The 25,467-nt window shown below is 46.1% G+C and overlaps 1 protein-coding gene, 1 long non-coding RNA gene, 1 other non-coding gene and 1 pseudogene across 5 annotated transcripts; 2 read left to right on the plus strand and 2 right to left on the minus strand.

Annotated features, from left to right (window-relative positions):
- The first annotated feature begins 276 nt into the window (after nucleotides 1–276).
- On the plus strand, nucleotides 277–18,031 carry TRIM27 (tripartite motif containing 27). 2 transcript variants are annotated; one of them, XM_077162922.1, is made up of 8 exons: nucleotides 277–735; nucleotides 1,886–1,981; nucleotides 4,224–4,454; nucleotides 12,034–12,080; nucleotides 13,722–13,837; nucleotides 13,968–14,000; nucleotides 15,519–15,545; nucleotides 17,233–18,031. In XM_077162922.1, exons 1-8 carry the CDS (start codon nucleotides 316–318, stop codon nucleotides 17,826–17,828), a joined length of 1,566 nt encoding a protein of 521 aa, XP_077019037.1. In that variant the 5' UTR covers nucleotides 277–315; the 3' UTR covers nucleotides 17,829–18,031. The 2 variants fall into 2 exon arrangements, with proteins under 2 accessions (XP_077019037.1, XP_077019038.1); XM_077162923.1 differs by having other exon boundaries at nucleotides 12,034–12,056.
- Nucleotides 7,064–7,164, minus strand: LOC143685419 (U6 spliceosomal RNA; annotated as a pseudogene).
- On the minus strand, nucleotides 9,099–24,222 carry LOC143685208 (uncharacterized). 2 transcript variants are annotated; one of them, XR_013176467.1, is made up of 4 exons: nucleotides 23,806–24,222; nucleotides 20,253–20,365; nucleotides 16,008–19,636; nucleotides 9,099–14,041 (listed from the first exon to the last, which is right to left on the minus strand). It is a non-coding gene; the product is annotated as an uncharacterized LOC143685208 (long non-coding RNA). The 2 variants fall into 2 exon arrangements; XR_013176466.1 differs by having other exon boundaries at nucleotides 9,099–19,636; nucleotides 23,806–24,211.
- Nucleotides 24,055–24,160, plus strand: TRNAL-CAA (transfer RNA leucine (anticodon CAA)). The gene is made up of 2 exons: nucleotides 24,055–24,092; nucleotides 24,115–24,160. It is a non-coding gene; the product is annotated as a tRNA-Leu (tRNA).
- Nucleotides 24,223–25,467: the final 1,245 nt, after the last annotated feature.

The raw sequence follows: 25,467 nt of genomic DNA on the forward strand, positions 1-25,467 counted from the left end.
CCGCCCCTTCCGCCGGCGCCGGGCGGGGTCTCGGCGGCCCGGGATCCGCTCGGACGCGGCCACGTTGTCCTGCGCGCTCGGCGCGCGTCGCCCGGCCCGCTCCGTCCCCCCAACCCCCCCGCGAGCCCGCGCGGCGCCGCCAAGGCCAGTGGGGCCCACTCGGCGGGGCGGCGGCACGGAGCGGCCCGGCCGTCCAGGCCTCAGCGCGCGGGCGCCGCCCGTCCGGGGCCCCTCGGCTGCCCCCGCGCCGCCAGCCCGCGGGAGCGCAGCCCTCAGCGCGGGGCCCATGCCCGGGCGCCCCCGCGGGCGCGCGCCATGGCCTCCGGGAGCGTGGCCGAGTGCCTGCAGCAGGAGACCACCTGCCCCGTGTGCCTGCAGTACTTCGCCGAGCCCATGATGCTCGACTGCGGCCACAACATCTGTTGCGCGTGCCTCGCGCGCTGCTGGGGCGCCGCCGAGACCAATGTGTCGTGTCCGCAGTGCCGGGAGACCTTCCCGCAGCGGCACATGCGGCCCAACCGGCACCTGGCCAACGTGACCCAGCTGGTGCGGCAGTTGCGCTCCGAGCGGCCGTCGGGGCCCGGCGGCGAGATGGGCGGGTGCGAGAAGCACCGCGAGCCGCTGAAACTGTACTGCGAGCAGGACCAGACACCCATCTGCGTGGTGTGCGACCGCTCGCGCGAGCACCGCGGCCACAGCGTGCTGCCGCTCGAGGAGGCGGTGGACGGCTTCAAGGTGAGCGCCCAGCGCGCCGGCGGGGGGCTCGGGACCTGGCTGGACAAAGGGACGCGGGCGCCCGGGGGCTTCCCTTTCATTCCGCCCAGAAAATGGCCGAGCCGGACGCGTGCTTCCCAGCCGTCATTTCCTCCCTGTCCGCTCTGAGCCTCCGCGCCCGGCTTTAGGAGGAAAACCTGTGGCTGCGAGGGAGCCAGAGGCCCCCCAGCCCGCCCCTTCCCCCGTGGCCTGCATGGAAGGCTTGGGGGAGACCGTCCGCACAAAGACAGCCGCGCGGGCCCCACCCTGGCAGTGCCAGGTGTGCGTGCGCCCGCGCCCCCCGGCCCGCGCATCCGCGCGCCCCCGGCCCCCGCCCCGCGCACCCTGCCCTCCCGGGTGATTTCCGCGAAATCCACGCAGACGCTGGCTGGCTGCGCACACACCGAGCTCTGTCAGCATTTCCTCTCCACCGAAAGGAACACGGCTCCTGACTGCTCGAGCAGGTCATTTAACATTTCTGAGACTCGTGGAGAATAACAGCACAATTTTCATGAAGATTAAGTGAAATGGTGGGGGTGGGGGTGGGGGTGGGGGTGGGGGTGGCCTTTGCCAACTGTTGAGCCAACAGACTCACACAGCTAAACCTTAACAAGGAAACGAAGCGTTACACTTCAAACGGTGGTAAGGTAGCATTCAAGGACTGCAGGCTGCTGTGGCGTCTTCTCTACATATGAGGGATGCAGCAACACACTTGCAATTATGCATTTTAAAATGTGAGTCTGTCACTTCATGCATGATCAGTCACTTAACGTCTATGGTGTTTTCACCTAAATTAATTCACTTGGGCTCAGAACCCTTGAGTAGGTGGGAAGGTGAATTCACCCCTGCTGCACCTTCTCACCTGTGGAAGTTACGCCTTGACTCCTTAGTCTAGCTGCATTTCCAGAGACCATGCAGTGTTCTTGAGGCAGGGGGAGACCCACTGTGTGAGACACAAAGTGACCAAGGAGCAGCGTGGTGGCGCTGGCCCCTGCGCCCTGCACTGAGGGTGGCCATGTTGTCCAAAGGCAGGCCCAGCACCAGGAGTGTGGGGTCCATCTGTGACAGAGCAGCGGCGCGGAGGTAAAGCACTGCCTCATCTTGTACTGCCCAACTGTCATGCTTTTCTCAGGAACAAATCCAGAACCAACTGGATCACCTAAAAAGAGTGAAAGACCTGAAGAAGAGGCGGAGGGCACAAGGGGAGCAGGCGCGAGCGGAACTCTTGGTGAGTGCTGCTCCAGCGCGCAGCTGACACTGCTTCTGCTGCCCACTGCTCTCCCCGCCAGGGTGTTGAGAGTTGTTAGATGCAGGTCAGGACAACCCCCAGGGCAGCTGGGAACTCCCCTGCACACCCAAAGGAAAACCAGATCCTTTCCCGCATTTGGGGAAAAGATTCTGGAGCCAGGGTCTGGAGAGTTGACCTGCTGTAGGTGTCAGCTGCTGGCTTCTGCAGAGGGCCACATGGGTGATTTTTCTCTGAGCTGCTGCCTTCACAGCTCCTCAGCCCTGAGCTTTGCTCTCTGTTGCCTTCTCTCCTTGCTCCCAGGGCTTGCCCAGTGGCTGATATGCTAGTTCCTGATTGGGGTATTTGTGGGTTTTGTTTTGAAAATTGAGGGGAAAAAAATAACTGCTGTTTTGTTTAAAAATAAATAAAAATATTACAAATCCCCTCCTAGTAGAGATATTTGCACCTGAAAAGTAAACTCTTGGACTAGTAGTGGATAGTCCCACTTGTGAATAATTTTGTCATCTTCTCCCATCAATAGGAATTTTGTCATCATCTTCCTGCAGTATTAAGTTTGTTGGCAGGAATTTTTCCCCCTTGCTGTGCTGGCACCGCGCATTGAGACCTCAGCTCCCCTGGCTTGAAAATAGGCCTGATGGGTGGAGAACCTTCTCAGTGGGCCTGGATGGACTCTGTCGGAATGAGCAGCCCAGTGTACCTGGGCGCAGGTCGTGGAGCACAGGCTTGGCGTCCAGGTCTGCCCCCTGGCACTCCTCCCACCCCTTGCGTCATGGGCAGAGCCATAACCTGCCAGGGCCTCAGTTTGCTGATCTGTGGAGCGTGTAGGCTGGACCCACTGATGGTTTGTAATCACGGCCAGTGGTGCCCAGCCCTCCCCCCCAAGCCCGTGAGCATTTCTGTGGCTGTCACAGCATCTCGGAAGGGGGCAAGGAGTGACGGTGTCCTGTGCCAGGCAGAATTGTCCCTACCACGGTTCCAATGGGCCCTCCTTCAAGAAGCACCATTGAGTTGATCTTTAGTGTCTATTTTAATTTTCTGTTGCTGAGATTATATTTTATAGTTTATGTCTTTGAATGACTTTCCAGCTGAGGAGAGGAGTGAGCTTGTGGAAAGGATTTATAAATGAGGGCGTGTGTGCATCACCGAGTTGCAGTGAGTGACTGAGAGGGAGAGTGGATGGGAGCACATCTCCTGAGAAGGGGTGTTTCAACCAGCTGTCAGCAAACTTTCTGTAAAAGGCCAGAGAGGAAGTACTTTAGGCTTTACAGGACGTACAGTCTCTGTCATGACCACCCAGCCTACCGTTGTAGCACAAAAATAGTCAGACAGCACTTAAATGAATGGGCATGCCTGTGTCCTAGTAAAACTTTCCTCGCTCTCTGCAGCCGTGTTTGCTGACCCGTTTTAGAATAAAGCCTTAGTGGAGGTGAGCTGGAAATGGGTCCACTTCAGGACGGGAGTCACAGAACCTCCAGAGCCGCTGGGGTGGGCTTGTTGAAAACAGAGCGTCTGGATCACACGGGCCCTGAGGGAGGAGTTGTGCCAGATCATTCATCCCAGGCCACCGTGGAGAGAGGGATAAGAGGAATACTGAGATGAGTGGTGTTTCTCTTTCGCCTTCAAACCATCCTGCACAGGGCATGTAGCCCACCACGGCACTTCCCTGGGTGACAGCTTTCACGCCTTCCAGTTCCTTGGGAAAAAAAGCCCCTGCTCTTTAGCTTGCCAGGTGAGGCAGGATCTGGTTTCTCCTTCCCTTTTCTGCCTCTTGCCTCACCATTCGCGTGCTCTGGTCAGACAGATCCATACGCCTTCTCTCCCACTCTGTCGCCCAGGTTTTCTCCTGCCTAGAAAACACTGTTGCTTGTCGCCTACCTGGTGAACTCCTGCTCATCCTGCAGAACCCGGGATGAACTTCTGTGAGGGCTGTACCAGCTTCTCCCACCCAAGGGTGTCGCCTGTCTTTTAATTGACCATCAGTGATTATGTGTATCAGACAAACCTGAGTCTCACTTGGCTGTTTGTCAGGGACAGGGACTGTTTAATTTTCACTGAGCTAACTCAGGCCTGGCCATTAGAGAGACTCAGTAAAGGCTCTAACAGGTGAGTGAGGTACCGGCTGCTTGTTTGAATATCCTGTGGATGAAATGGTACGATTGTAAGGGGAGTAAAAGAAGGGAGCCTTTCCTCTCTTCACTGCCCTCTTCTGTCGCTTGCACAGAGCCTTACGCAGATGGAGAGGGAGAAGATAGTTTGGGAATTTGAGCAGCTGTATCATTCCCTGAAGGAGCATGAGTACCGCCTCCTGGCCCGCCTGGAGGAGCTCGACCTGGCCATCTACAACAGTATCAGTGGTGCCATCACCCAGTTCTCCTGCAACATCTCCCACCTCAGTGGTCTGATCGCCCAGCTGGAGGAGAAGCAGCAGCAGCCCACCAGGGAGCTCCTGCAGGTAAGGTCGGAGACCCATCAGGTTGCTCCTGCAGGCAGCCTGGGAGAGCCCTACCCAGAGGCTTTCTGCTGAAAATAGTCTTTCCTTTGCCAGGCAAAGCCCAGAACCTCCTGTCACCCTGTTAGTAAGTCTGCTGGTGCAGCAAGGGCTTGCCAGACTCCATATTGGTTAAGATGGAGGGAAAACATAGACACTGGAAGCTCCAGTTGATACAGGTTGGTTCAGTCGGTTGCACTGTCTCCTGGAAAGGGCAGTTAACAGACCTGATGCCCTCAAGGTATTGAGAAAAACCCTAGAATGAGCTGAGACTCAGCATCAAGGAATTCAGAAAACCTTCTCGACCAAAAGGGGGAAGAGCCAAATGAGATAAAGTGTCAATGGCTGAGAGATTCCAAACAGAGTTGAGAGGTTATCCTGGAGGTTATTCTTATGCATTAAGTAAATATCACCTTGTTAGTCAAGATGTAATGGAGAGGCTGGAGAGAACTGCCTGAAAATGTAGAGCTGTGTTCCAGTAGCCATGTTTCTGGAAGATGATTGTATAATGATTTAGCTTTCACAGTGTGACTGTATGATTGGGAAAACCTTGTATCTGACACTCCTCTTATCCACCTTATCAACAGACAGGTAAAACATGGAATCAGAATAAATAATAGGGGGAACAAATGTTAAAATAAACTTAGATTGAAATGCTAGTGATCAATGAAAGGGAGGGGTGAGGGGTATGGTATGTATGAATTTTTTTCTGTTTTCTTTATATTTCTCTTTCTGAATTGATGCAAATGTTCTAAGAAATGATCATGATAATGAATATGCAACTATGTGATGATATGGTGAATTATTGATTATATATGTAGAATGGAATGATCATATGTTAAGAATGTTTGTCTTTCTTTGTTGTCTTATTTTTTTCTAACTTAAAAATTAGTAAAAAAAAAAAAAAAAACCTGATGCCCAGGCCTGCCCTGCACTGACGAGTGTAGGCTGAATGTGCACGGGGCTTTTAACCTATCTTGGCCTAGTGGCCGCATCTGCTCATCATGAACAGAGGGACCCTTCTCAGTCCAGCGTCCTGTAATTGTAACATGCACTTGTAGAAGCCCATTGAGGAACAGCTGACACTTAACCCACCGTTTACTATTTATAAGGGACTGTGCATTGCCACAGCCACAGAACAGTAAGCACTTGAGCAGGAATGTGAGCTGGAACAGTTCTGGGATTTACCCTTGGTAGCAGGTGATAGAGCTGCAGGAAACCTAACCCAGCAAGACTACGGGAAGGAGCCATGTGTGTCTGTCATGTGTCCACTAAACACATGCTACCTGAGTGTGTGCTCTGGGTCAGGCATTATTCTAGGATTGGGGTTAAGACATGAATAAGCACTCTCAAAATTTATGTTCTAATATAGAGATCACAGTTGGGTGAGTAGGCGGTTATCCACGGCATTGATAAATGCCATTGAATGGGGTGAGGGGATAAGTTGGCACACTGGTTTGAAAGGCGGCTGCCAGTGATGACCACCTAGAGCTCCGCAGTGCAGCGCAGAGTGTAGGAGCCACGTCCGAGGAGCTGAGCGGTGGCTGGGTGGGGCGAAAGGAGACCACAAGAGTGCATGGCTGCCTCAGGGAATAGGGCCCTGAAAGGGACCTGAGAGCGTACTTCGAGATGAGGTCAGACCAGGGCTTCGTGGGTAGAGAATGCTTAAAGAAATGAGTGAAACCCGTTTTAAAAGAATGTATGGGGAGCAAAGTGTATGGCGTCAGGGTCCAGGTAAGAAGAGACATTGAAGCTGTAACAAACAGTGGATGTATCAGTGTGCTGCTTCCCGGGGTGGGGGGCAGGAGGGAGCGTGAAGTAACGCACAGGTGCAGGAGTTCGTTTAGGAAGCTTCTCTGTTGTATGGGAAGAAAGGAGGGTGGGAAGCTGTGTGCAGACAGGCTGTGAGGTTTGGAAGCAGAAACCTGATGGCTCTTACTCAATTTTGAAACTGGAGAGCAGGATCATCGGCTGCTGTGGAGAAGTGGCTAGGGAAAATAGGAGCTTTGAAGAATGAAAGGAAGCTCAGAAATTGCTTTTTCAAGTATGGGAAAGCCATTTGGTGTGTGAGACAGTAGGATTGCTTTCTCTGGGATCGTCCTCTGGGTGGGACCAGTGTGGCCTGTTGTGTGGCTTTCTTGGCAACTTTGCATCCTCAGACCTTGACTCCTCCGGTGCAGGCACACAGAAAGTATATAAGGTTCATTTGTGTCGTAGCATCTATCTGTTTCATTCATTTTTATGGCTGAGTAATAGTCCACTGATTAGAAACACCACACTTTATCTAACTATTTGTCAGTTGATGGGCATTTGGATCGTTTCCATTCACCTTTTTTCCTTGAATGCTGTATGGCGGGGTCACATTTCATTCTTTTACCTTGTGAGTATCCCATGATTGCAGCACCATTTGTTGAATTTTTTGTTTGTTTTGTTTATTTCTTTGTTTGGGAGGTGCATGGGCTGGGAATCAAACCTGGGTCTCCTGCAGGGCACGCGAGAATTCTACCACTGAACTGCCCTCGCACCCCTCCATCTACCTTTTGATCACTGTGAATTAGGCTGCTAGGAACATTAAAAATATAGAATGCTTTAGGCATTTTTTGTATCATCCTTGTGTGGGGGCCATGTTAGTCTCCAAAGTATTATTCCAATTATGTGCTGCCAGTGAGAGCACTAGACTTGAGGGTTTAAACAATTTTTTTTAAAGACAGAAGGTATTTATGAGTATAATTTTGAGGAGATTGACCTTCAGTTTGAAGCTGGATGATGAGAAAGAGAGGCCAGTTGGCTCCATTGCAGGGAAAGAGGTGTTGATGGTAACAGAAGCGGCTAGCGCAGCAGTCACTGGAAATGCTAGCTGAATCCTAATGGAGAAACACTAGAAGCGTTGCCTCTAAATCAGGAATAAGGCAAGATACACACTATCATCTAACCTTATTTAATATTGTACTGGAGATTTTAGCTAATGCAGTTAGATAAGAGGGAACAGTTATAGAGGCCCAAGACATGGAGAAGTTATCTTATTTGCAGATGGTATGATTATATGCTTGTAAATTAGAGAATCAATGTTAAAACTAATGATATAATTCTACACAGGCAGGATGTAAAATTAACATACAAAGGGAATACAGATAACCATTAGAAGACATATTAGAAGAGAAAAACCCATTTCTAATTACAAAAAAATAATAAAATAAAATACCTAGGAATAAACTTAGGAGAAATGCATAAAAAACTATTAAGAGAAAATTGTAGGACATCCTGAAAGACTCAAAACAGACTTAAACAAATGAAAAGACATCTTTTGTACTCGGGTAAGACATCTCGACATTTACCAAATTGTCATTTCTCCATAAGTTAATTTATAGATTTAATTCAGTCCCAATAAAAATAGTAACAAGTCTTTCAGTATTGTTAAAGACAAATCAGTAGTCAAGCTCAGATAGAAAAATGAGCACATACAAATAGGATACACACAGTAAGAAGAGGTATGTGTGTGGGGTGGGGGTGGGGGGCTATTATATATTAAAACAAAGCCTATAAGTTAAAGCAGTTGGTAATACCCCATGGAAAGACACAAGCACACATTGTAACCAGTCATAAGACTGGCACCAAATTCAAAGAAAATATTTGCAACAAATATCATAGATAAAAATAACAGCCCTGATACACAAATAATTTTTTTAAGTTGACAGGGAAGAGACCAAAATTCTATAGAAAAATAGGCAACAGTTATGAACAGACAAGTCACAAGACATGAAAAAATATTCAGCTGTGCTACAAAAAATGCAAATTGAACCACACTAAAATGATAACATTATCTGACTGGCTTGTTAAGAGTTGTTCATTTTAAAAATTTAATGTATGGTTCACTTAGAGTAATATTTAAGAGGAAGTATATCAAACTTAAGCAAAAACAAAAGGAACTTACCATTATTCTTTAGTCCTAAGAGATAGTCACAAAGCAAAAGAGATCAAAATCACAATTCATTTCACATTAGATACAATTTGTTATGCTAAGAAGCAATCCATAACGATTCTATAAAATGTCTATCAATGCTTTTCATTAAAGCTGTGAGTTAATTTAAGGGATAAAAGTAATATCAAAGGAAAAAGTTCAAATTCTCACCATGAGTAGTGTCAGCTTCACCTGAATTTAATTATATTAAATTCACCCATCAACATTAACACACAGACACTCACACACACACACACACACCCTAAAATACCCTTTCTTACTAATTAAAATGGCAACAAATTTTTAACCTAATAATGTTGATAAAGCAGTGGGGAACCGAAACAGCAGAGCTGGCGGGTATGCAAGGTATTAACCCCGTGGGAGGGAAATTCGGCAGTATCTCAGAAAACTCTGTTTATGGATGGACTTGGCCAAGAATCCTTCTAGGGATTTACTTTGAAGGCACAAAGGTGTGTGAGGACACAGCTACACAGAGCGACTCGCTCTCAGACCTCGAGGATCCGTGGGGGCAGTGGGCACCGTGCAGCTCTGGTGGCTGGAATGGTGAAGGGTGTGGGCACTGAGTCTGGGGATGGGCGTGGGGCCTGGGGGACAGGCAGCGGGGCCTGGGGCTGGGGGCTGCCCGTCGGTACCGCGGTGCCTTCGCTGCCCACCTGCAGCTACTAGGGCGAGGCGGTGGCTGAGGACACCTCAGGAAGCCCAGCGGGGGTCCAGGTGTGTCCCCGCTGCGCCTGATGCTGCCTGCCAAACCCACAGCGCCTGCGGGACCACGCAGGACCAGTGAGGCCGGCCACGCGGGTTCCATTTTGATGGAAACAGTTTTGAAATTGGTTTGACCTAGAATCAGTGAAACCAGCACCCTGCACGATTGCAAAAGGGAGGCAGGAGAGAGGTGTATTTCAGCCTCAGACAGGAGGTGTTCACTGCCTGCGGCACTCCAGAGCTCAGCCCCTGTGCGCCAAGGAGCTAACGAATCTCCGCATCCTGACTGCCTCAGCCTAATTTTCTCTGTCCTCCCACTTTCCCTTCCCCATTCCTTATTGTATGTAAAGCAAGGAGAATATATGAAAGCATGTGGTGGCCACTGGTCCTTTGGCTTCTGGTTTCAAACAGCTTCCCAGGGGCATTTTCCTTCTTCATTGCCAAACATCTCTGTCTGGTTCAGCTCTGAAGTTCTTTCCAAAATGGTTCCTCTTACAGGGCTCCAGTGAGGACCCCACCTTGAATGGGTGGGGACACATCTCCATGGAAATCACCTGATCAGAAGTTATCAGGCAGCAATATTGAATCAGGATGAAAGAGCATGACTTTTCTGCGGTGCACAACAGTTTCAGATGAGCACACAGGATATATTGTTAAGGGAAAGAAAAAAAAGTACAAAATACACGTTTTGTGTAACAGAGAAGAGGAAATTGGGAAATACATGCATCTGCTTATTTTTGCAAAGGAAACACTAGAAGGATAAACAGAAAGCAAAGGGATGGGGAGAATGGATAGAGGGGCTAGGAAAGGGAGTGACACTTCTTTGATTAGATCTTTTGTATAGTTTTGGTGTTACTGTTTCATATCTTTAAAAAATTAAATCAACAAGGATGGAGTAAAAACCCTAAAATTATTTGAGCCCAACTTTATTTTAAATGAATGGTATAATCACCTGAAAGGGAAATAAAAACTAAGTAGCTTTTGAATATGCTTTGACTATGTACTCTCAATCTAAAGAACAAAGTTGCAAAATATCTTGAGTTTAACTTCTTATGAAGTTCTGTTTGTTTTTGGTAGCGGTGTGGGTATAGTACTTATGAAACTTATAGGTGCATTGAAGAATAGAGCAAAGGGGTAAATCTAATGATTTACAAATAGGGAATCAAGAAACTTCATGGGGTTGGATTGGAATTGCTTATAATAACGTAAATTCATGAGTTTCCAGCTCTCTAACACTAAAAGGGATTAAAAGCAATGACACCCCATAGCAGAGACCACAACTGATACCCAGATCACGACTTCTAAACGCCATTCCCCATCAAAAGGAATCCAGATGACTCAGATTAGAAAAATGATGGGCCAGTTTGAAGGGATGCCCTTTGGCTAATTCTCAGACATTTTGTGCACTACAATAAATAAAAACAGTAGTGATTCCAACTCACTGAATAAAATAAGAATCTGTGAGCCTATACTAATATAAATATGAAGGGAAGGTTCTTTACAGTAGAATCTCAAACTAATAGAGAAGGAATTGTGAAGTTAAAAAACTGACATTCTGGCACCCACCATAGTAAAATTCAGACATATCAGTGAATGCTAAATCTAAGAGGGGAAAGTTTGATGAGGATTAATATGTTTCCATAATTTCAAGGTATCAGTTATAGATTACTTATTAATTAGAAAAAGAAAAATAATAGTTATACAGTGATCACAGTCAGAATCACCATTGAGGGATCAGCGTCACCATCAAGGGGCAAGGGGCACGTGAAGCTCACGCACCTCTAGGAGGACAGCACACTAGCAGCGCTGGTTCAACCTGAATTTGATCATGAGAGACATTGTATAAGATAATTGGCCTTTTTTTTTTTCTTTAGAATTGGGAATATATTTTTCTTGTTTAACTAAATTCCTGGGGCTTTATCATATTGTCTGCTAGATATTCAATACATAATTGTTAGATAAATGAATGCATTCTTTTCACTGCACGTTTACTCTTTTATCTGGATAGAAAGGAAAAGGGAGCCTTGAGTCTTTGAAACTTGCCTATCAACATTCTACTACACTGGCGTGTTAGTTTCATGTGGCTACTGTAACAAATTGCCATAAACTGGGTGGCTTAAAACAACAATGATTTATTCCCTCACAGATCGGGAGGCAAGATATCTGAAATGGCCTCTATTTTTAAACAATGTCAATGTCACGAAAGACAGATCAGTGCTGAGAAATTGTTCCAAATTAAAGACACGTGTCACAATAACTAAAGGCAGTGTGTGGTCCTGGATTACCTCTGGGAAAAAAAGGGCATTAGCTCTAAAGAATTACTGGGGAAAAAAAAATTACTGAGACAGTTGATTAGAGTGTGAAAGGTGGATTTATAAACAATGGACTTGCAAAGAGTTCTGAAGATTTATAAATATATGTGTGTGCGAGTGAACGTGAAAAAATGATAGAGCAAATTAATTTGGTGAACTGTTAAACATTGGTGAATTTGGGAAAAGAGTATACAGATGTTCTTTGTACCGAGTTCTTCTGTCAATTTGAAATTACTTCACATTAAAAAAGTCAAAGCAAACTAGATAGGCATTGTGGTCCAAGGGTCGGTGTTTGAATTAGTAAATTTGAAATGACCATTGGATTTGGCCATGGATGGGTGGTGCAGAAGGTGGGCAGAGCAGATGCTGGAACAGGAGATTGTGCGCGCCCCAGTCCCCTCTGGCCGAGCTTAGCTCCTCGAGTGCTATGGTTCAGTGTTTCTTGTCTCCTGGCTTCTCCCAGCCCATAGCTGATTTTCATCAAACATTTGTAAAAGAAAGTTGAATTGTTGTATGACTTCTCATGGTTGTCCTTTTCTTTCTCTTGTAGGACATCGGGGACACATTGAGCAGGTACAGTTTCTTCTCTCCCTGGAGGTAAATCAAGTGTGGGCAGACTCTTACTCATACTTGTACCTCTTGAGAAGAGGCCAGAGCCTGGGGATGGTGGACAACTTAAAATTTCCAGAATTTGGTCCCTTTCGTTATCCTTTTTCCCCTCTTATTGGGAAAAATGAGACCTAAGGAAGGTATGAACAGTTCAGAGTTCTGTAATGAGGATGAGCCACCTGGGTTCTGACTCTTATTCTGGTTATTTCTCTATCCTGCCATCATATGGAGGTGGTACACTCTGGGAGTTGGGACATGAGTGAGCAGGAAGAGCTCAGAATGGGCAAGAAGCCAGGGCTGAGTTATGTCTGCAGGGCAGATGGCAAGGGCAGGGAGGATACGCCTTGGGAGGATAAGTGGGGGTCAGGAATGCCTACAGGAATGGAGACCGACTTTGAGGGATCTGGGCTTTGAAGTTGATTAAATTTCTGAATAGGGAAGAACATCCAGAGGAAAGTGCTTGACTACGTGGGAGCATTTGAGGTAATGGGAAGAAACTGCAGAGGAGAAAATGGTCTCTGAATATGCATGGGGCCTCATAAAGATGGGGAGGTTGACTGGGAGGGCTGTGGGGATAGAATCACATAAACAGGATTAAGGTTAAGAGTCCCTGACGTGGAGATGAGTTGGGGCAGCTACAAGTCCCAGCCAGATGATCTAAGGACATATTGCCTTTTCCTGCTACTTTTTTATGCCAGTCTTGCTCTGACCCTGTATTATGCAGGTAGACCCCTCAGATCCTAGTACCTTAATGGCTTTTAAGGATTGAGTTTGGATATCTAAAATAAGCTGATGTCCCAGATTACCACAAGATTTTTTTTTTTTTTAACCTCTTGGTCACAGCTATCTGCAAAGGAGGCTGGACAGCCCAGTACAATTTGAATGTTGAAGAAGGGATATTGGATAAGCAGTTAGCAGTCTGCCATAGACACCTTTGTGGGGGGAAGGTAGTTGGGTTTACTCCAGAGAGGTCCTACATTCAGAAGGCTGAGGAATCTGGATAGTTGTTACTGTTAGTTTCCAGGGCTGTTCAGGCAAATACTATGAAGTAACTTGGGTTAAACAGTGGGAATTTACTAGCTCATGGCTTTGAGGCTAAAATAGAAGTCCACATCAAGGCATTGCTTTCTCCCAAACACTGGTGCTCTGGGGCTGGCTGCCAGCGAGCCTTGGTCCTTACTTTGGCACATGGCACATGACTGTGCCTCCTGGCCTCCGTTTGCCGCTGGCTTCCACCATGGTTCAGCTTCTGACTGCTCCCTCGGGTTTCAAGAACATGTTTTCTGGGTGCATCCAGCTCCACACCACCATCAAGGGCTTTGTCATGGAGTCCAGTGCCTCCTGGCAAAGTCAGCCTTATATTTGATTTAATTCAGTAAACTGTTTTTGAGGACTTACTCTTTGAAAAGCCCTGAGTTCAGTGATTGAGGGAGCACTGAAACAAGTAAGATGCTGCCCTGTTCTGCCTGTAGAAGCAGAATCTAGAGGGCAAGAACGGGAAAAGATGTAGTGGCTGGTTTCAAAGTCTGCTCACATGTATTTGACAGTTTGGCCCACCCTTTTTCTGTATCTGAAAAGCCATGGAGTTGGGAAAGACATTTCACTCTTTTTTCTCTTTTTTAAATTTAGGGCTGAAAGAATCAGAATTCCTGAACCCTGGATCACACCTCCAGATTTGCAAGAGAAAATCCACATTTTTGCCCAGAAATGTCTGTTCTTGACTGAGAGTCTGAAGCAGTTCACTGGTAATGTGGGAGAGGGATCTTGAGGGAAAATGGATTTATGCTGTGAATATCTGTGTATTGACTGAGAAGATATGTTTTCCAGCCAGGTAGTTGGATACAAACTGAATGTCGTTTTCTTTTCTCCTCATAGAAAAAATGCAGTCAGATATGGAGAAAATCCAAGGTAAGTTTTTCACCTTAATGGGTATTTGATGTTGACATGTCCTGGAATAAAATATCTCCATTAAACATGTGGAAAAATGGGAAAGGGGTGATAACTACTGGCCAGCCATCCCAAAATTTTACATCTTCCTATTGTCTTAAATTTTTTAATTACTAGCCTCTTATTTCACGTTGAAGGCTCATAACTATATTCATTCAGTTCTCGGTTTACACTGATGGAGAAGAAAAATGTGCAATACAGAAATTAATCCAGAGTTAGTTTGGTTATTATAATTTTTCATGAACAGAACTCTATCCTACTTCCATTTTATCTGAGCCCGCATTGAAGGGTAACTGCCACGTCCTGCTGCCCTGGGCGCGGGTGCTGACCAGGGTGCAATTGTACAGCACAACCCAGAGGTTTGAAATGAGGATTCGGGAGTCGAGCTGCTTCCAGGCCTGTGTCTGCCATTTCTACAGATTCTGTACCATACTTTCCTCATCTGTAAAATGAGGAACATAATACTGCCTACTTCAAAAGGTGTGAAGTTAAATGAGTTACCATTTCTAAAGCATTTAGAATGGAGCCTGACAAACTAAACAATGCTTATATGTTAAGTAACATATTCTAGGCATTTGAGGGTATACTTTTCCCAGATCTAAAACTTTTGCTCATGAGCCATATGCATTAGGATTTGGTTATACTTCATGCCAAATTCTTGTCTGGTGGGGTAAAATCCTTTTATGTAGATAAACCCTTTTTTTATTTCTTATAAATTGCAATTCCCCATAATCACTGATCATTTCCCAGGATCTAGCATTTGTGCCATATTGTGTATAGGGGATCCTTATTCACATTGTCTCTCAGATTTACACTTTTGGGGGGAAATCTAGCAATATAAATCGAGGTGATGCACCCATATCCTCCACAAACAAGACAAAGAGGAAGAAACTGTTTATTCATTAGCTATGAGAAGTGATTCGTTCAGGTAGGACCCTCCTTCTTCTGCTTCTCATTTACTTCTCTTCTGCCACTTTAAAGGCTCAGCCAGGGGTGGCCCATGGTGGTACAGTGGCAGAATTCTCACCCGCCGTGCGGGCGACCCAGGTTCGATTCCCGATGCAAAAAAAAAAGGCTCAGAACCCATCTGTGAACTGCTTTCCCCAGAGCGGCAGTGGGTGTCCCTGGAACAGAGGTGCTTACAGAAGCTGAGGGTCTTGGTAGTATGGCCTGGAACGTGTTCCTCCACAGAGCCAGCTGGCCCACCAAAGACGGGATGCTTCATCTTGTCCCAGTTTGACCTGTATCCTCCAGTCCCAGGCATTGGTTATCTTCCACCCAAGGTCCCCATTCCTTCCTCCCGTAAAACCCTTAGCTGAGTGATGGAATTATGCGTGAAGAAATCAGTATGTGTCTGACAGTAGAGGTCCTGTGGTTTCTAATACAGAGCATTCCTTTTTGACAACAAAAGGTCCATCCCATGTATTTCTGGTAAGTACCTGTATCACTTCTGTTAACGTCTCTTCTCTTTCCTTTCAGAATTGAGAGAGGCCCAGTTATACTCAGGTAGGTGACAGGAGACAACCATATTGCGGAACAGAGTAAAAGTCCTTGTGACTCTGTCTACTCTCACGAATAATTTTGGAAATTGCCAAAATCTCAATCCTTTCAGTTACATGGTTAAAATATAAATGACAACAACAAAATGACTGGTTGTTTCTGTTTCTGTGTGTTTACAACATTTTGCCTCATGAAATGCCTTAGAACCAGGGGGAAATCAAGCTCAGGTGCTATGAGGATTATAAAATGGAAAGTGCATTCCCCCAAAAGCAGGATGCTGCTGGTGCATTGCTCTGCCTGCCCAGCCTCGGGTGACCTGTGCTTTGGGAAAGGCACTTGTTCTTCCAGAAGGAGCGATTGAGCTCAACTCTTGTTCTGAGTGCTAAGGAAGTCCAGGCATCTTGTCATCCCATCACTGAGCCTGGGGGCAAAGTGAAGCTCCCTCCACCATCCCCACCACCTTTTTACCTTAAGGTTTGGAGAGTGGGTGGATCTCTGCTCCCAGAGGTACTCAAATCTGAGCTGTATACTCCTCATGCCTTCTGCCCTGTGACGCAGCTGCCTTCTCTTGCGTGGAATCCTTGTCACGAAGAGAGAGACTCTACATCCTATGGGTCTTTATTCATTTGGTGTCCGCTGACTGTGATCCATAGTTAATTCTTTCAACAAGTATTGAGTACCTTGTGTATATAGGACTCTGTCCCACCCTCGGCATTTAGTGTCTGTTTGGAGGTATGAGGCATACCCACGATACAAGAAAGAGAAGAGCAACTACTGAGGACAGATTGCTGAACCAAGAATTGAGCAGCTAGGATTATTGGTTATCTCCACCAGCTGCTTGTCATGAATATTTTGTGGAAAGTCATTTAGCCTGTCTGAGCTTTGTTTTCTGAGGATTAATGTTTGAGTCTTCCTCCTAAACAGGACTTGTGAAGAGCAAATGAAAATATATATCTGCTTTTAAAGAAGGAAAGCACCACATGATAGTAAGATGCTATATTAAATATAAGAGTAGGTAACACAGATGATTTACAGTTTGGGATTTAAGAGAAAGGAGACTGACCTTAAGAAAAATTTTGAGGAAGATGTGGACCTTGCCGTGGGCCTTAAAGAAGATAAATAGGGTCTGGATGTGGTCAGTAAAGATCCCATGGAATAAGAACATAAAAGAGTGACTTGAGAGGTGGACAAATTGGTACAGTTTCCCAATCCAGTATCTAAAATCCTAAAATCCCAAAACACTGAAAACCAAAAGAGATGTAGCACTATTTATCTCATATAATGGTGAACATTCATATGTGTGACAGCAAATCCATTAATATTTGATTATAGATTATACAGCTTTTCTGAAACCTGTAATAGTCTGAATTCTATAAAACTTCTGGCCCCTGAGGTTTTCAGATCTGGATCATTGACATACATGTAAGAAAACCTTAATTTCGGTGAATGGATACGGTGGTTTACAATGGGAAACAGAATGGGGGTAAAATGGCAGTACTTTCAAAGTATTGTGGCTAAAAAAGATTCAGTCACTTTTGAAATGGGCAGCTTCAGGAGGTAGTTGATCCTAAAATGAATGCAGCCTGTAGTGGGAAGCTCTTATCTCCACCTCAGTGAGGAGGGGAAAAGGCTGGCTGTTTACAAGTGGAATCTCCTGGCATTCAGGACTGACCTCCCCTCTGTGTCTCTGCAGTGGACGTAACTCTGGACCCAGACACGGCCTACCCCAGCCTGATCCTCTCCGATAACCTGCGGCAAGTGCGGTACAGTTACCTCCAGCAGGACCTGCCTGACAACCCTGAGCGGTTCAATCTTTTTCCCTGTGTCTTGGGCTCTCCGTGCTTCATCGCTGGGAGACATTACTGGGAGGTAGAGGTGGGAGATAAGGCCAAGTGGACCATAGGTGTCTGTGAAGACTCGGTGTGCAGAAAAGGTGGAGTGACCTCAGCCCCCCAGAATGGATTCTGGGCTGTGTCGTTGTGGTATGGGAAAGAATACTGGGCTCTTACCTCCCCAATGACTGCCCTTCCCCTGCGGACCCCTCTCCAGCGGGTGGGGATTTTCTTGGACTACGATGCTGGAGAGGTCTCCTTCTACAATGTGACAGAAAGGTGTCACACCTTCACTTTTTCTCATGCTACCTTCTGTGGGCCTGTCCGGCCCTACTTCAGCCTGAGTTACTCGGGAGGGAAGAGTGCAGCTCCTCTGGTCATCTGCCCCATGAGTGGGATTGATGGGTTTTCCGGCCATGTGGGGAATCATGGTCATTCTATGGAGACCTCCCCTTGAGAGAAGGTGAACTCAGGCTGCATTGTCTGTTGGCCATAATCCTACCCCAGGTACAAGGCATCTTGTGGCCTTGCCTTTTCCTGTCCATCACTGCTGGATATCCTTACCACTTCTGCCCTTGTTCTACTGTCCTCTCCCTTCCCAGGCAAATTGTGAGATATGTTGAAATTACACTGCCCTGAAATAAAAAAATCAGATGTCCACCTCCAGTGTTTCACACCTTCTGGTTTTATGCATTACTGAAAGGGCTAAAGAATATGGGAAATGTTTGGATCTGCAGAGCCACTGAGATACACTTCCCTGGCCCAGCCTGGCCTCTCTGGTTCGATTCCATATAGTGACCATGGGTGTTTGCTGTCATTTCTGGACAAGGGCTCCTTTTTAAGAACCTAGAGTGGAGCTCTGAGGCCCTGTCAGCATGACTCCCTTTACTCCAGTTTTTCCTTCCTGGAATAGCACCTTTCCCCCTGGTTTCCCATCTGCAGTAGTTTTATTAACTTCATTAGAGATGTGTTTGTGTTTTGGTTAGTTATGTTAACGATAATGGTGACAAAGGGCCACACCACTGTTTTCAGATAACGTTCTAATCAACGTGCTCTTTGCCTCTGTATCTTTCCCAAAAGTTTGTCTACTCCATTCTAATGAAAAGTGCATCCTGGTGCTAGATATCTGTCATCCAGGATGATTTTCTACCCAGCACCATCCATTGTTCCTAGATCCTGTCCCTGTCTCTTTTGTGGACTGGCGGTCAGTCATAAAGCATCCCTGAAGCATTCTAGGGCATATTCCAGGGACTCATGGACTTGCTGCCTCCTTTTCTCCATCTCCTTGGGGATGGGGGAATAGGGCAGCTCCATCCCATAGCCATTGGATCATGAGGTATTTTGGGGTCAGAAGGTTGAGGCAGAGTATCCTGAGCAACTTCTCATGTCTCATGTCTAGCCCTGCTTTTCTTTGGGCACATGCCCCTCTGTTCAAAAATAAAGTGAGTATGGATGTTGTTTACATTGTGGTTGTTTCCCCAGTCTTAGTAGTATTGAATTCATAGATGTTGAAGTGAGTTAAAAGAAGGGTGTGGGGGAGGAAAGGTTTCTTTGTTGATTTCCCTTAAGCATCCAGCATCCCCTTCTGACTGATATTTTACTTCTCCCTGGATAACATGACCTTCTCAGAGTACTGAGAAAGTAGTGTTGGACATCTACAGACTACAGCTCTGTATTGATTAACCCTATAATTTCACTACAAGAATATTGTCTCGAGTCATTTTTCTGATTGCCAGTGGAGTAATACAGCAAAGCTGAGGGCTAGAATCAGGTCTCCCCACCTTGCACCGCTGGCCTGCACCATTGGGTGTTAATGAGGTGCTCACGCGCTGAGGGAAGATCAGCTGAGACAGCCTTCTTCCTAGGGTTATTTATCCAGTTTTAAGGGAAATACCATAACCAGGTACTATAAAGAAGGGCTCCCATAAGGCTTTTTGGAATACTCTTGAGCTATAAATACATACACAATACTAACATATGTATAGAACAGCATGTTTAGGACAGAGTGTGAAGTCTTGTTTTACAGATGAGGAAACTGAAGCACCAAAAATAATGTACCAAGGCACACAGCTAGGAGGCAGCAGAGCCGGTACTTACACCAAACGTAGGACCACATACGTCTGTCTTGCCCCTCAATCTGTGGGCTCTGCTTTTCTGCATGAGGGGCAGAGCAGAGCACTGATGCCTTAGAGTGCCATTCCACTGGCCTGGGGTTCTTCCTGTATAGCAGTTGAGGGTGTTTACTATAAACTTGAGGATCTGCAACTGGAAAATTCGATGAAGAGACTCATTTAAAAGTGCATTCCGCTTTTTAATTACATCCACTTGATTAAAAGGGGCAGGAAGGAAGAAGGGTCCACAAAGAGGACACTGTAGCAGTATCTCTTAAAAGAAGACACTACAGCCGCAATTATCAACCTTGTTGGATTCAACAAAGCTACTTCCAGCTTCACCAGGGATGTATGTTCAAGGGTGAATATTACTAACATGATACAGAGTGAAAAAGCCTTGGAAGAATGTAACATTGTTTTTATGATATGAACAAAAGGATTATGGTTACTTGTGGGCTATTTGGGAAGATGAAATAAAGGAGGAAATAAGGTGAGTTATCTCCTGGTTCTTGTGGTGGGTTCATAGGCACTAATGTAATTATATATAATTACAACTTTTTAATTAAACAAATTTTTTCAAATGGAGTTAAATGCATGTTGTAAATGATTCTGAATGTGCTAAACTGCAGAAAGGTAAGCAACCTTTGAATTAACTGAATCAGGATTGGGCCTCTAACATGGACTGTGTAGGACTCTGTGGACTCCTGGTTTTTCCTTCAGAATATTTAAAATTGTTAATTCCCCATCAGGGCCTTAACATTCCCTCATACCTCGATTCATTTGCTGCCTCAGGAAAATACCTCCTGTATGTGTCTTTGTGAGTCTTATCTGCCTGTCTGTCTTCAACTGCAGAGAGGAGCATCTTGTCCAAGAGTGACAGGGCCTAGAGGAGACAGGTGCAGAGGAGAAAGGGAAACTGAACATGGCCCTGCCCTCCACATGAGGAGATGAAACAATACATGTGATAGCACCCCAAGCTTAAAGGCAGTATGAAATTAAGACTAAATAGCTGTCGAATGATAAACAAGAGCCTTTTGTTAACGCCTTTGGTTATCTGTGGTCCAGACCAAAGAGAATAGTTGGGAATCACCACACATCTCCTGGCAAAATCAAAAACAAAACTTGAAAGGTCACTAGTGTACCAATGATGAGCAGGCTATCTGTCCTTCACAAATGAAAGATGAGTCTTTGATTCAAATAACCAGTGTCCGGTGCACCAGCTGACCTTGATTCTTGGGTAGCATGCAAGAGGACATGGCAAAGTCAATTAAGAAAACATGACAAAGAAGTGGAGAACACCAAGGGACTGTGAAGAGAAGGGAAGCGTCCTGTGCTGCAGGAGTCATCTGCACCACGGGGATCTGAGAGGAGCTGAAATCTGGGGTCTCTTGTCTTTTTGTAGCTCAAGTGCCCTTTTTTGGAGCCTCAGAGGCCTGTGCTCACTAAGCTGAGTGCTGCAATAAAATTTTAACTTACTTAATGTAAGTGAATCACTAACTTCCTGAACGTGAGGTTGAGAAAGTCCAATCAAGCAAATGCTGGTGAAATTATCGTGGAGGAATTAGTTTGCTAGGATGTTAAGGAGTTATTTTGGATTTTGAAACATGCAAATAATATGAGTTTGACCATATTGCCCCACATATGCTTCCTTCATTGTTGGAGAAAAAGTATAACTTTCTCGGATCTGGCTTTCTTATTAGCTTGATTTTACACTTTAAGGTACACTCATGCCTCTTTCCCAGATACCAGCTTCAGAACAAATACAGTACTTGCCTAGATAATAGTGTGGGATGTGACTGCCAAACCCAATTTGGGGTTTGTGCTACACAAGAATGTAATTAGAAAATATATAAAGATGTATTTATACTTTATACATACTAAAGTTATGTTATGTACTTAACATTTTTACTAAATATATTTTCAAAATGTTAATCTTTTAATGTAAAAGAGTTTACCTTTTTCAACCTACCCATTGTTAATGAAAAAAGAAATATATCAAAATATTAGCATACATGTTTCTGCTGAGCATATGGGCAGTGAATTGTTTTGTCTTTCCTGTTGGGAACCCTTTTCCATAGAAACCTGTAAGCACACACAGAAGTGGAGAGAATGTCTAGTGAACCCCATGCTAGCTCCCAACTTCAGCAACTACCAAATTATGGTCAATCCCATTTTGAATATATCCTCATCTCACTTTCCACTCAACCCTGTTATTCTAAAGTAAATGCTGGACATGATAGCAGAGAATCAGACATTTTGATGATACTCACATAAAACAGTCAAGAGATTAATTTGCAAGGTTGAGAATTAAATCCTGTTTTAAGTTGGTGTAGGCCACGGCTGTCAATTTTTTTCTTTTTAATACTCTCTTCACCTCCTTTTCAGAATAATTTGTCAATCTTTCAGAATCCCTCTCATGCTTTTATAAAAATGTAGTCAGCCTCTGGGACTTTCTCGTTCCTAATGCATAATTAATATTGTAAGTAAACACCTCATCTACCTTATTCAAGAAAGGTAAAACAATATGTATACCAGAATCAAAGTAGCAGTTTAATGTGCCATAAAGAAAAAATGAAAAACAATGGAACAAAAAGTGACAAGGAATAAAATAAATGTATGGCATGGTGATGTACAAGGGCACCAAATGTGGGCCATGGTTTGGTTTAAAGGAAAACCTTTTTAATTTTATAGCTCACAGTTTCCATGAGATGGAAATAAATGTTAAGGAGCTTTGGGACTTTTGTTAGTAAAGGATAGGAATTTCTGCCTTGCTAAGTAAAACCTGTATCAGTTTTTCTTTCATGTAATGGGGTCTTATGAATCAGTTAGGAAAGCTGAACACCAACAAAATTTGTTCAAGTATACAAATAAAGCAGTTCACCAAGGAAGTAATATACAAATCTTTTAACCATGAATTGTTGAACTTCACTAATAAAGCCCATTTTTTACCCGTTCAGCGTGTCTTATTGTGGTTTGGTTTTAGTGATGGTATCTTTATTACGCAGGTTTTGGGTATCTAAATTGCTTTAAATAATTGGAGGGCAATACTATATATCAAAAAGCCTTTGAAAACGGGACAAACTTTGATCTACTGAGTCGACTTCAAACTTTAAGGAAGTAGTTGTCAGATTTAATAATTTAAAAATATCATCTACACAAGAATGTTCTTCACAATATCCAACGTTCAACAATGCCAGTTATCTGCAGTCATTAAAACTTTTGGAAAAAATATTTACTGGACGACAGGATCATAACGCATTTTTTTTTGCATGCTGTATGGTGGGGTCACATTTCATTCTTTTTCCACGTGAGTATCCTTTAATGCATTAATTTTTTAAAGCTGTAGGACGCTACCATTTTGTTTGCCTGCTTTTTTTTTTTGCATAAGTCCTATTACATGACCCAGGACGAAGAGAAAACATCAAAATGGTGACGGTGGGATTATGGATAATTTTTATTTTTGATGTATCTCCTGCAATTTGTGTGTACTTTGCAGTAGGAAAAAAATTTTTCACTCTCCGTGAGGTCACTGTCGTGTCGGGAATCATTCCTGGACTCTTCCTTCCAGGACAGCCTCGGGAAGGAGCTGCGCAGGACTGCGCTGGGGGGTGGGGGGGCCCAACCGCGTGCACTTTCTCCCAGGTGGGCACAGGGCGCGGCGGGCGGGGTCTAACCCAAGCCCCCTCCCCACTCAGAGCTTCCAGCAGAACCAAGAGGACGATTGTGGTTGGTAAATACGGATTTGTCAGGACAAAAGCTAACTAAAATGTCCAAGCCTACACTCTTACCCTGTGCACTTCACAGTGCCGAAGTACAGAAACTCACACAACCGCCCGGGGCCGCGACCCGGCTTTAAACTAAAGCCCAGCTTCAGAGCGGTGCAGCGCCGGGGGGCGAGACTGGGGGTCAAGGTCAGGGTGCGGTAAAGTCAGTGTCAAGGTGAGAAGTGTTAAGGTGAGGGGCAGGCTGTGCCCCTCCACCTCACCCGTAACCCCCTCCTCATCCCCACCGTCCCCCTCCAACCCGTCTCCCTCCTCGCCGTCCCCCCTCCTCGCCGTCCCCCTCCTCCCCGTCCCCCTCCTCCCCCTCCCTTCTCCTCCCCCTCCCTTCTCCTCCCCCTCCTACCCGTTCCCTCTCCTCCCCCTCCTCCCCGTCCCCTCCTCCCCCTCCCCTCCTCCTCGTCCCCCTCCTCTTCGTCCTCCTCCTCGCCGTCCCCCTCCTCCCCATCCCGCTCCTCCCCGTCCCTCCTCCTCCTCCCCCTCCCCCTCCCCCCCCCCTCGCCCTCCCCCTCTTCACCGTCCCTCTCCTCACTATCCCCCTTACCTCAGGCCCGGGCCTGTGCCGAAGACTCGCCGCGCCCGCGTTCTGTCCCGCAGACGCCAAGTCGTACCGCGCGCGTCAGCGTCGAGGCCCGACGCGCTCCCGCCCGGACTGGAGGACGATCCCAGTCGGAACAGCGCGGACCAGCAGCCTGAAGTGCGCTCCGGCCCCTCCTCCCGGAGTTCCTCTCTCTCGCGCCACGTCAGCGAGCGGCGGCGTCTCCTCTAGCACCTTCCCGCCCTCCTCCCGTGTGTCAGGATGGCCGAGTGGTCTAAGGCGCCAGACTCAAGCTACGCTTCCTCATCCTGGGGGTTCTGGTCTCCGAATGGAGGCGTGGGTTCGAATCCCACTTCTGACACAAGATTTTTTTTTTAATTTCTTTATCTTCCTAGATAAGTACATTCCTTTGAATAGCATAAAAAAAAAACATATGCCAAACTGTGTATTTTTAAAGGTGACCCTTAAAATTATGCCATAGGAACGAAACTGAAAATAATTGAAGGCGGAAGCATCGCGATGTCTTCTGGAAGCCGCGAGATTTGTAGTGGGGAAAGAACGCCTAACCAAGCGCTGTTTACAAAAGGGTACCTTCCTGCAGCATCGCGAGATTATGTCGAGGGCGCGAGATTGGGATTCTGTGCGCCGGGGCCGCCTGTCCTCCCCGGGGCCTCGTCCCCCCTCCGGGACCTCCCACTCGTCCCCGCCCGTCGCGGCACGTTGCGCTGTTCACACCCGGGGGGGCACGGGAGAGCCCTGCTCCATTTCAGACGGACGGACACGGCTGACCCCACACACGTGCCCAGAACCGCCAGAGTCCAGTGTGCGGGGTTGCTTTACGGTCCCTTTCTCTTCCTTTCACATATGTGTCACTAAATGTTTCACTTCTTACAGAAGTGGGGCCGTGCTATACGCACCGTCCTCCAGTGTTTTCTCACTGTGTCTCTTGGCATCTTTCCCTGTGAACACTCATTTTTTTTTTAAAGGAAATATTCGAAATTATTCCACAGTGTGGACCTATGTTATTTCACCACTCCTTATTCGCTGAAGACATTTCTAATTATCATGCATCAAGCATATATTTAACGAATGCTTGTTAAAATGCCAAGGATGCAGCTTCCCGGGTATGGCAGGGAAAACCAGCAAAAGAAACCCGAGTTTCTGCCCTTAGTTAAGTGACTTTAATTCTGCGGCAGGAACACCACGTTCCAAGGTTTCCTTACCTCTCTGGAAAGGAATGGAGCCGGGACCTTCAGACTGAACACCTAATGCCAGTTTTTGAAGATTCGTAACACAACCATATGCTTCTCTGCCTCATGAGCTGCGTGACTGACTTCATAGATCTTACCCTAACGGTTAGAATGTGAGACCTGGCAGGAGAAAAGAGCTGGCTTATTTGACAACAGAATTCTCAGGAGACATTCATCATGGACAAGCTGTTTGGGAGTCCACACCCTGACTTCAGAATTGGTTTCAATGGTTGCAAAATTGCTGCAGCTCCTTCCAAATTTAGATGAACTGTAGGTGGGTGAAATACGAAATGAAATGTGAAAGCTTAAGGAGGAGAAAAGACAATAATTCTCACGGGTTATTATTTTTAAATACATGAAAGTACAGGGCAATTTAACAAGAGCCTGTTGAAGGAACTCCAAATTGACCTGCCCTGTT

The sequence above is a fragment of the Tamandua tetradactyla genome, chromosome 5 (assembly GCF_023851605.1).
Source record: "Tamandua tetradactyla isolate mTamTet1 chromosome 5, mTamTet1.pri, whole genome shotgun sequence".
In the NCBI taxonomy this organism is placed as follows: Eukaryota; Metazoa; Chordata; class Mammalia; order Pilosa; family Myrmecophagidae; genus Tamandua; species Tamandua tetradactyla.

Excerpts from the sequence above, each read along its gene's own strand:
- TRIM27 (XM_077162922.1), top strand. The coding sequence starts at position 316 with ATGGCCTCCGGGAGCGTGGCCGAGTGCCTGCAGCAGGAGACCACCTGC. Across the intron at positions 1,982-4,223 it reads AGGCGCGAGCGGAACTCTTG|AGCCTTACGCAGATGGAGAG; the intron begins GTGAGTGCTGCT and ends TCGCTTGCACAG. Across the intron at positions 13,838-13,967 it reads GAGTCTGAAGCAGTTCACTG|AAAAAATGCAGTCAGATATG; the intron begins GTAATGTGGGAG and ends TTCTCCTCATAG.